Below are 11,591 nucleotides of genomic sequence, written 5' to 3' on the forward strand. Positions count from 1 at the left end.
GCTTAGGAACCTATCCGCTATGTATAACAGAACAAACCTGCAACTGTGTTCGAATTGGTGATACTCAATTCCAAATTGCAATCACGTACTGTTATACATAGCGGATAGGTTCCTAAGCTTTTGTTTTTCTTTTTTCGTCTCCGCGTATACACGAACACCCATATCGTTCCTAATTTCCGTTGGAGGACAATGTTCGTTGATAATGCATTTGATTTCTATTATTTTTTCGGATGTATCTATCATTAGATGCTCTGCTATTGTAGAATTCAATAGGCTATAACTCGCATCCTCTCCGACTACAATTCCATCGACCTGAAAGTCTCTATATCTCCCATAGCTATCCCAATTTCCATTCAGTTGAAGCATAATTGGGATTTTCGATATAATTGCGGTTGTTACAGAAGAATTGTAGCTAATTTAGTCGCTTTTGAATTGTGAAATCAGAAAAACCAGTGAAATAGAGTATTGTCATAAAAACAGAGTAGTGAATTTTGGAGAGAAACGGGCGAAATTTAATAGCGAGATTTGCGTTTGATAAGATCTGGAAGAATCCTTAATATCCCAACATTCGCGCGCCTATTAAAGGAATTGTACAGCTAACAAGATTCTTTTTTTAATGATTTGTTTATATTTTGTAGAAAAACTGTTAGCAGGGCGGGTAAATTGCAAACTATGGATATTTTTCGTAATATAGTTTCCTATATGGTATAGGAATAAAAATTTCCCTTAATTATACGACGGAATGAGCGACTATATAGGTTGATTATTAATGTTAGTATATACACTGATATGGGGTACAAATATAGGCTGTTTTTTCACAAACAGCTTAATTTTCTGCATTTAACAAGAATAAATACATATAAATACAACTGAATACAACTTATATTTCATTGTACAACTGATATGAATACATATAAATACAACTAAATACAAACTGCAAAAATAAACTGGAGTAAGAAGTCAGTGATCGAAATATATGTACATATACAATACATACACATAAATAAAGACATTGCAATTAGAATAAAACAGTGATGGGGACTTTGAAAATCCTTATAAATACAACTAAATGCAATATGAAAAGGTCAGTCTAGTAAGGTACAAAACAGTGAAAGAACTATTTGAATACATCTAAATAAATCTAAATGCATTATGCAACATACAATTCAATAAAAGTCAATTTGTATACATCACAATACATATACATATTTGTACCATTGATTTCTGTAAGTACAAAGATACATTGAATATACTTTTTGAATAAATCTAAATACATCTACATGTATTTATATACATAAAAAACAGAGAAGTCAACATGTTTATACATATAAATACAGATGAATACATCAACAATACAGATGAATACATCAGAAATTACCTTTTCTTCCAGTGTATCCGAGCTTTTACTTGCTTCAACCTCCTTCCCCTTGACAGATGAAGCTTCAGAAATATGTTTTTCCCTATTTTCCGCAAGCAATGGGAAGTCTTGTTTCCTTCAATGATTTCTCAACTTGGGTTTCTTTGAAATTGTCATGGCGAGATTTTGTTCTCTTCTCCAATGCCATATTTTTGGCTAAACCTGCATCCAATTCCCCTTGACTGATTTGCAAGGAGAAAGAGGGCCCATCGAAAGTGAGAATTTTAGTGGGTATACCTCTGGTAATCAACTTGCGGGGTGTTGAATCAGACATTGTGAGAATACGCTTGGATACTGTTGATTAGAGAAAACTTGGTGAGTAGAGATGTTGAGAATAAAGAAAAATAGCAAAAATCAAAAAATTTAAATACTTACCACACTAATTATAGAAACAAATGACGAAAATCGAGAGGAAATTAGGGTTTATACCGAGATTGGGGAAGAAGGAAGCAGTGTGGGTGAGAGGTTTCTCTGCTTTTGAGCGTGTTTATAGGGAATGGGAAAGAGAATAGAGTGTATCAAAATAGAGAGAGAAAGAACGTGTATTGAGAAGTTTTTATGAAATACAGTAACTATGAGAGAGAAAATTCTGAAAAGGGAGAGAGAAAAATAAAAAATAACGTGTTTAGTGGCTTAAGTGTAGGAGATAACCAAAATTAGAAATTTTGCTATAAACCATAAAAGGTATCTATAGAATATATATTTAAAATAAATAAGGTGTTAACCTTTGCTATAGGAGGTAAAAATTCCTTTATAAGAAATTTTCATAAAGCACTATCTTTTAGTAGTAATTAGCCATCTATAGATACCATTTGCTATATTACGGATTATAGATACCTTTTCTGTGGTTATAAGATGTATTTGATGTATTTAAGCTATTGTATTCATGAATACAGTAGCAAATATAAGCGTGAATCAGGGAAGTCCAGCTAATCAGTTGTTGTATTCGAGTGTATTCGACTGTATTCATCGCGTGAAACAGGGGATTACACTGTTTTTAAACGAAAAGTGTATCAATTAACATAATAGACTCCTAATATAACTCAACAAACTCAATTATAACACACAAAATTTTATTTTCGGTTATAAAAAAGATTCTCAACTGAAAAATACCCCAAAAATATAGCAATCTTCGGAGAAATTATATAATACATCTAAATACATAAATTATATTAATTAAAAAAATATATGAATACATTAATGGCATATAGCGAGACAGTGAATACAATGAAATACATAGAATACAGCGGGATACATTGAAAAACAATGAAAAAAAAAGACAGTGAATACAATGAAATACATGGAATACAGCGAGATACATTGAATTACAATGAAAAAAAAGACAATAAATACAATGAAATACATGAAAATACAGCGTGATACGTTGAAAATACATTGAAATATATTAACAGAAAATCAAGTTGCTCAGCCCCAAACTCCGTCGTCTTTGCTCAAGAACAAACCCTAATTTCCGCCTTGTAGCCAAATAGTCCTTCCATCTTCAAAAATCTTGCAGAACGCTAATTGAACCGGAACTTACAGAATATTTAATCGAAACTTAATTGGATTCTTGTCTAGTTATCCGCATGGACTGAAATCCAGGCATCAATGAAAGATAAATATGTGATGCAGTCAAGCATTGTAAACTTGGTGAACCTCAACAACAAATAATCACCAACGATTTTGTGGATTTGCTTCGGCATGATTGGGTCTTCGGGTTAGGGTTTGTTGTTGATGTGCTGCTGGTCGCTGGATTTTGAAGGATTGATTAAAGTGAATCAAAGAGAAGATGCCGTTAGGAGGAGGAGGAGAGCGGAAATTTTAATGGGATGGGGGAAGAGAATGGGATGTATCAAAGTAGATAGAGAAAGAAGCGTATTTAGTAGCTTAGGGCTAGGAGGTAACCAAAATTAAATATTTTGCTATAAACCTTAAAAAGTATCTATAGAATATAATTTTTTTAAATGATATTTATTTAAAATAAATAAGGTGTTAACATTTGCTATAGGAGGTAAAAATTCCATATTTTAATCGGACACGACTTGAATAATGCTAATTCTTTTGTTTATATTTTAAGCTTCATGCCGGCTGACATGGCTCTTCATCATTCTTCTCTTTGTTTTCTTCCTTCAAAAAGGAAAATATGTTCTGTATCGTTTTTGTCTTCTTTTTTTTTTTTTCTTCCTCCTGTTACAGGAAATTTGGCCATGAAGTAGTAGAAAATGAGATATGGGGAGAAAGAGAGGGTGATAGTACTCGAGATCCGAGGGATTAGATTCTCTAAATCCCTAAATATAAGTTCAATCTGAAGAGAAGAAGGGGGAGAGGACTGAGGAGAGAAAAAAAGGAAAATTGTGTAACTAAATTCCTTGATTGAAGGCATGGATTGAGAGCCTTTTAAAGTGGATTGTATATATTTTGTAACTAAAATGTGTTTAGGTTGGGTAAATACCAAAACATGAACATCTTTCGTAATAAGGTTTCAAATAGTGTATAGGAATGAAAAATCTCAATTTCGACTAGAAAAGGGACACAAGGCTAATTTCAGGGTATGGATCGAATTCATGGAAGCCCAATTTCACGTTATGGGTAGAGTCCGTTGAGGCCCAACCATAAAAGCTTCTGGTTTATGAATAACTGGTCTTCAAAAGTATATCAACATACAACCGCGAGTTTTATAACTGCAAACTCAAATGATTATAACCCAAGCCAAAAATCATAGAAGAGATTTGTGGATCAAGAAAACTTAATATGCCAAAAAATTAGCAGGGTACATCTGCAGCACCAACTATAGTAAAGCTTCTGCCAACGTTCAGCGCAATGGAGCATGCTCCCACTCTCTAAAGCAGGAAGTCAGTAGGCCAAGAAACCCTCTTCATTCAGCGATTATCTTTTTAACTACTCCCAAGAGCATCACATTCGTGAATATCGGCCTCCTGACTTTTATCCCTGGTTAGGAGTAAACCCTTGAGGGGAATCAAAGTTCCACAAGAAAACATGATATCTTCCAGAAAGGAGTAATAATATAACCATATCTTCTCCAGTTCTGTAGTGCTCAGTAGAAGCCAATCCATTCTGAGATAAATCAAGAACTCAAGCAGTCCCAACTTTTTTGCATGTGGGAGGGCAAAGGAGCAACCAGCTTGATACTTTCAACATCTACAAGGTCAGCATCTGAAACTACTCGAGCTTGTTGCAAAGCCAAAGAAATATTGGGCAAAACCATCTCCTTACAGTGAAGATGAAGATGAGGCTGCTTGTCTGAAATACTTCCATTCCCTAAACGAAGGCTGAATGGATCTACTTCTTGCTCGGGAATACGTGCACCAAGGTTCACAATTGAAGTGGACGAAGATAGATGTTTCAACTTTCTATGAGCTTGCCAACCATATTTGTAATCTCCTACTATTGGCGTCCCTAATACCTCAGCACAATGAACGCGTAACTTCAATACAAAGATAGTGAAATAATCAGTTTCACATTTACTAGCTAAACAGCAAAAGTTGAAGCTAGCATCATAGAAAAGCCGTTCTGCGTACCTGGTGCTTTCTGCCGGTAAGTGGAGATAACTCTAGCCATGTGTAACCTGCAGTTTCAGCAACAGAAAATATATCCATAAACAAAGATGTTTGAGAAGATATGAGAATATTAAAACTGAAGGAAGAACTTTCTGTCCGCCAAAACTATCTTTTAGCATTGGCACAATAACTATTGTTTAAGCAACAGAAAAATGAAGAATGATCGGGATAATATGTGCCTACGTACATTGTGCAATAAGAAATCTATCCCCCAACAAGTATCTTATGGAGACCCTTAACCATTTCCCAATACAGAATATTCATGCAGTGTGAACAAGCAATGCAAAAATCACATAGGGCCCTAAAAGTTTCAACTAGCCAACCTATATGTGTTGCCTCCATACTGAATTACTCAAAATTGAACGTCAGTGCTTTTTCCTTGAAATGATTTACAAAGAGAAGTTTCTCTCCTATAGATTACGTTACAGGTCTAGGTCACGGGACTTCCACATTTCACATGAATCATTTTAGATCTTCAATAATTGACGACAAAAGAATTAAGTTGAATTCCATCTAAAACCCTTGTGCTTTAAGTAATTGTGCCAAATGTTGTACTGGAATAAAAGTAAGATATCGCAGCCCCCCACCCCCCACCCCCAAACCCTTAGCAAAAGAGGAATTACAACAAGAGCTCTTGCAGAAACTTCTCCGAGTAGCCCAAAAGAAAATGGTTAGCATTCAGAAGCAACCTTTCTCAGAGGATCCAATGATCCTATACTCTGTTACGGCAAACTGTGCTGATGGCTCTCTGACATCAGACATAATTGTGATGCGCTCAGATTTTCCATTGTCCAACACCACCTGAAATATGGAAACAATACGAAATCAAGTTTTCAGAAAACTTATTCTGTAGCAAAAATGTTTAACAATGCATTAAACAATTGATGCAGGAGAAAGAAGATAGCAGGTTTGAATTTCAGTTATGAAACACCCCCTCCCTGGTCCAAATAAACCCTGACCCCTTGAGCATTTAAATATTGTTGAAGAGAAAATGTAATAAAGCTAAAATTCCGGAAAATATAAACTGATGACGAATTGCTGCATCACAAGATGTAGTTGATAAAGTCAATCTTGACCAGAGTTCTATGAAGTGTTGGATGCCCTGCATCTCAGTATGCCATTTACATATCAAAAAGGAATCGTGAACAGAGCTCTTTAATGTGTCGTTCTGGTTAAGAAAGTGCTTGTGCATTATGACCTCTCAACTTTCTCTTTCTGCCAGCTTTTCTGCTTGAAAGGGAGAATTTTGACTTAAGCTGAGTTATTGAGTTGGTGAAGTCCAATGAAATCAGTTGCTCCTGACTCCTGCGTGTAGTTCCATAAAATGGTCTGACATGATAACCTTTTTTCCAACATCTGCCCATGAAACAATCATTTCACTTGCGTTAGCACTCAGCCTTGCACCATTCCTTGAAAATTGGGATAATAATTGATTCTATCTCATAAATCCAGGATAATGTAAAAGCTTCTATAGAGACCGTCAAGATTTGTGAAACGTGAGCAGAAAGAGAAAGTTGCTCCTGACTTCTGCGTGTAGTTTCATAAAATGGTCTGACATGATAACCTTTTTTCCAACATCTGCCCATGAAACAATCTTCTCACTTGCGTTACCATTGCACCATTCCTTGAAAATAGGGATAATTGATACTATCTCATAAATCCAGGATAATGTAAAAGCTTCTATAGAGACTGTCAAGATTTTTGAAACGTGATGCTACCTCCAATAACCAAGACTCCACCGACACTTTCAAAATGTTAAGGGGCTTCCCCCTTCTTTCCCTATTTTGTTATAGAGGGAGCTCCCCTAATTTGACATAAAAGATGAACTATTTAGTATTGGAATGAAACATATTCAAGGAGACCACCTCTTTTTTGTAAGTAAATAATGCTCAAACAGACTGGACTTATAGAGAATTTTCAAACTATTTCAGGATTGGTGCAGAGTTGATTGATAAGATCGCTTTTTGATAAGATTGATAGATAGATCGTTACACAGGGAGTTGCACAAATACACTAACAAGATTAGATTGCCGAACCTTTCCCAGTGGCACTGATATTAACCCTTTGGAGCGTCTGGGACATCCTATGACAAGTGCCCAGTACCTCTTCTGCAAAACTCTTTTCTTGCTTTCAAGATCCTTTAGAAGTGAAAGGCAATAAATCAGGTTTGGAAAAGCAAATAGACTTGAACCGTGCCATCATTAGTAAGTTCTCCATAAAAATTGCAAAGAACATCCGTATACCTCAGTTTGTGTGCCAAATGTTTTCTCACGGAAGACAGAATGCAGAACTGAAGCACTTAATTGTGTTCTTCCCATCACCAATATTCCGCTACAATCTCTATCAAGTCGGTGTACCTAATAAACAATAAGCTTGTCCACAGCAGGACAGACAGAGATAAGATTCGCTAAAAGGGTACTCAGCACATAAAGACAAACAAGAGGACATTAAGAGTGTTCCCTAACATAAGTAGCTGAAGAGAGGGAGGAGCAATTAAACTTGACAAATGGAAGAGCAATTTCCTTACCTTACGCTATAACATCCATGAAACTGATAAAAAAAATATGAAAGTCTTCAAACAACATATATGACATCATGTGCATATTTTCTAAATTTTAGTGACAGATTGAGAAGTTCTTCCTCTAAAATCCAACAACAAAGACATGCCTACAAAGCTGATCATTGCAAGATGCATATACCTTCAACATAGCTTAAATCCTATTAGACTTTCCTATTTTACATCCATTCTAGGTACATATTTCTTTTCACAGAAATGATTAGAAAATGCTGTGGTGGAATAAAAATATAGACAGCTACCACTTACTTGTTAAATACAAAATTTTCATACTACAGCCTAGACACAAGCACGAGATATTGGCTTGAGCTTTTACTAAAGAAAGATCAACAGGCAATTGAATGAAAAAAGTAAATGCCAAAACCATGAAACTTACCAGGCGAGGGGCCTCCGAATACTCATATTTCATATACTTAGCAGCTAGTTCATCTAAACTTCTTTTTATGCCAATTCCACCCTGTCCAAAGTTCCAGTTGCTGTAACAGGAATATTAACTTTCACAATCCCACAAAGAGAACTTGGATATTCACAACTAACCTGAACTGGTAGTCCTGGAGGTTTATTGAGAACAATAATTTCTGGATCCTGAAAATTTTCAGCAAACAGAAGCTGAAGTCAGACTTAAAAAGCACAAAGGTTGAGTTTGTCCCCCTTCATATGCTATTGGCCTAGATAGGGGAATGTCACAGTAAGGGAAGAGTTGGGAAGTCCAAAAATCAGCTATAAATTTCAGACCTTATACAATTCAAGGCTATGAAGAAACTTCATTTCCTCTTCACTAGAAGGGTAATCCGTTACTTTGTCCGAGGGAAACTTCTGAACAGTTATTGGAAGAAATATTCGATCCCCAATGTTCATCGACTCCTTGGCAGCAACCTTCAAGAAACATGAGATATCAGATTAAGACTTTGTAAATTCATAAACTGGTCATATGGCAGCAGAAGGCATCTTATGTCAAGAGATGAGTCACACGATATCTTAATTGAGAATCAACAAATAAATCCTGAAAGAGAAATAAATTGTACCCTCTTGGGCCGCTGTTCTTCAACATCAGAAGATTCTCTGCGAACCTGAAACGAGGATATTGCTAAATCAACCATGTGATGTAGAAGACATGTATAAGACTTCTTTTTTTATATAAGACATGTAATAAATAAATTCTAGTCGATATTTTTTGGTGAAAGCTCATCCCAGACATTAGCTTTATACATGCAAAAGAACAAGAGTTCTCTAACTTAATACTAGTAAGTGTTGAACAACGAATTCCATGTACACATATCCTTATTAGCTTACAGCATTCAGCTTTGTCTTAATTTTGGTTTAAAGAAACAACGGCAGAAAAGGAGTTACTAACTAATATCTTAAATAGCTGCACATTAGTGAAACTTATTATGCCTACTAATGGTCACTGACTTCGTTAGGAAATAATCTGCAGAATCAGAAATCTAGAATGAGATCATATACTTGCTTAATTATTTGATCAAATCTGCACTTCCCCTCTCTCTCGCTTCCATAGATTTTCAGCATATGTACAATTAGAAACGACAACATCTAGCACTTCAATGTTAAAAGACAACGATTCGCCTATACCTATTAGTACAATTAGAATTCTTAATGCCATAAATTGTAAATATGAGCTATGAACTTTATCATTGCATATGAGCCATCTAAAATAAAACAAAATTCCTACAGTATAATTTTTGACAAAAATAATCCTAACAAAAGATGATTACTTTGTTGTTCTATTCGTAAAAAAATCTTAGAATCTGCATAATGATGACGCAAAAGCAACTTAAAGGAGAATGAATGAAGTTTTAAGCAAAAAAAAGATTGTACCTTCAATATCTTTTTTGATTTAAACTCTAGTAGGAGAATATGTAAATAAACGCACATTAAGAAAATGTAATGATTGTAACATGTTTGGGACCTGTCTTAAGCGAAAAAGCTTCTGTACTAATGACTGCGGCAACTCAGGGCAGCAACGCTGAACCCATTTGAGTGCTGTCATAGTGTTAGTGGATTTGTCCATTTTAACTCCGGCGAGTTCCTTCCCTAAAGCAGCGCCGTTAACGGTGGGAGTGAAGGGTGGTAGAGTGAACCACTTGCCTTTTTTGCTTTCATTCCCACTATTATTATTAAAACCTTGTGCATCCGCTGCTGTGGTGGCGTAGTAGCATCGACACTGATAAAAGCCTGAATACAGCGTCTTGACTTCGTCGGAGAACCGTCGAGCGCGGTGGAACACTCGCCGCACTAGGCAAGACTCTGCCATAGCGGTGGTTGCGGGTCGGGTTTTGGGTAATCAGAGTGGGTTCTGTATGACGGGAGTAAAATTTAGGCCATATTTGCTGACCGCAACTACTTTTTGCGGACGGGGAATTAGAGCGCGTTTGGACGAGAACTTTTAAGGTAGCGTTTTTTCAAATTTATTTTGAAAAATTTGATTTGGGTGAAATTTATTTTTGAAGGTTCACAAATACCCTACACAACTTTTATCAATAACATTTATTATATTATCGCAAACTATACTCCTGAACATAAATAAATTTGGTACAAAATTATCATTTTTATAATGAACTACATAATGCATTATCAGATGACCAAGAAGACGAAGCAGAATTATTACAAAATAATAAATGATGGACTCTTTTATAAAATACAAAAGTTTGGGATAATTTTTAAAAAATATAATAGTGATATTTAGGGCCAAAATTGGTTTTGGGTTTTGAAATTTGCCAAAATGTAGATAAAATCTAGGCCAAATATGTATTTTCCAAAAAAATCGCAAATATATTTTTGCAAAATCTATAGCCAAACGGGTCCTAAGTTAAAGTCATAATTTACTAATTCTAGCTTTTGGTTTATTTTTGTTATTTTAGCATTTTATTTTATTTTATTTTATCCAAATATTATAAAATAACTTATCTATTTTGGCTTAAAGATACTTAAAATAAACCGATCCAAACGGGCTCTTATTTTGCTGACCAAGACACCTCGTACAAAAATCAGAAATAGCCCATAATTGAAAATAACCACAGTTTCAAAACTAATCGAAATTTAGTCATTTTTACATGAAAAAATAAAATTAAAATTAAAATATCTTTAAAAATCCGAAAAAATTCAGCATAATATGTTAGAGTTCGAGTTTTTAACTTTTAAGATTCCAGCATAATATGCTAAAATTTCAGAATATGTTGGAGTTACAACATAATATGTCGAAAGTTAATAAGCAGGAGTTCCATAATCCAGCATATTATGCTAAAACGCGTGATGGACTTCCAACATAATATGATGGAAGTTTATACGCAAGAGATCCATAATTCAACATATTATGCCGAAATTTTTAGTGTTTCAGTTAAATAGTGGCTAATTTTTAATAACTTTGCAAACGCTGGTTATTTTTCAATTATTAATCCGAAAACTGACTAGCCCATGCTATTTTCACATTATTATGCAAACATACACTTCCTAAATGGGCTAAACAAGCACATGTTGTGGACAAACCCAAGCCTATCTGTAATGTCTGAATTCCACTTCCTAACCGTAAAAGTCCAGCCCAACAATGTTCACTCTTTAAAAAAAGATTATTACACAAATAGCCGGCCAGATTTAATATGTACATTTTCTAGTCGGTGTGTATAAATTATACATTGATTATATACAGTTATACATATATTATACAGAAATTATACATATATTATACATCCATCTTTAGTTTGAAATTAGATGGACAACTATTTGGGTTAATTGTTCCGTAGTCTGTTACTACCACCCCAGTAGGGTTTTGCACTGTCAGATGCAATCTAACACCATTCCTAACCTGATTGAAATTCTTCATTTTCCTCTGTAATATTGTCCCTAATTTTTTTTTTCAAAATTGTTGGGTTTTTAATTATTTGAAGGAATTCAACACCATCATTTTCTCATATTTGAAGGATTAAATCAAATTCTTGATTTTCTTCTTAGGAAGGCTTTTGCTACATATACAGTTTTCCGTCTCGTAATTAAAGAACATTGCTCA

At 34.8% G+C, this 11,591-nt stretch overlaps 1 protein-coding gene across 1 annotated transcript; it reads right to left on the reverse strand.

The window, feature by feature from the left end:
- Positions 1-4,016: 4,016 nt before the first annotated feature.
- LOC109207370 (RNA pseudouridine synthase 4, mitochondrial) lies at positions 4,017-9,954 on the reverse strand. The gene is made up of 10 exons (XM_019370273.1): positions 9,498-9,954; positions 8,596-8,640; positions 8,306-8,446; positions 8,108-8,155; positions 7,947-8,027; positions 7,239-7,352; positions 7,032-7,133; positions 5,685-5,796; positions 4,957-5,003; positions 4,017-4,862 (listed from the first exon to the last, which is right to left on the reverse strand). The coding sequence occupies exons 1-10, from the start codon at positions 9,840-9,842 to the stop codon at positions 4,503-4,505; spliced, it is 1,395 nt and encodes a 464-aa protein (XP_019225818.1). The 5' UTR covers positions 9,843-9,954; the 3' UTR covers positions 4,017-4,502.
- Positions 9,955-11,591: the final 1,637 nt, after the last annotated feature.

Source organism: Nicotiana attenuata, unplaced genomic scaffold, assembly GCF_001879085.1.
Source record: "Nicotiana attenuata strain UT unplaced genomic scaffold, NIATTr2, whole genome shotgun sequence".
In the NCBI taxonomy this organism is placed as follows: domain Eukaryota; kingdom Viridiplantae; phylum Streptophyta; class Magnoliopsida; order Solanales; family Solanaceae; genus Nicotiana; species Nicotiana attenuata.

What these genes read in the sequence shown, in the direction of transcription:
- LOC109207370 (XM_019370273.1), bottom strand. Translation starts at nt 9,842, where the DNA reads ATGGCAGAGTCTTGCCTAGTGCGGCGAGTGTTCCACCGCGCTCGACGG. An exon ending in AGCTTTTTCGCTTAAGACAG is followed by an intron (nt 8,641 to 9,497) that starts GTCCCAAACATG and finishes TCCTCGTTTCAG; the next exon opens with GTTCGCAGAGAATCTTCTGA. An exon ending in CATTTGGCACACAAACTGAG is followed by an intron (nt 7,134 to 7,238) that starts GTATACGGATGT and finishes TCACTTCTAAAG; the next exon opens with GATCTTGAAAGCAAGAAAAG.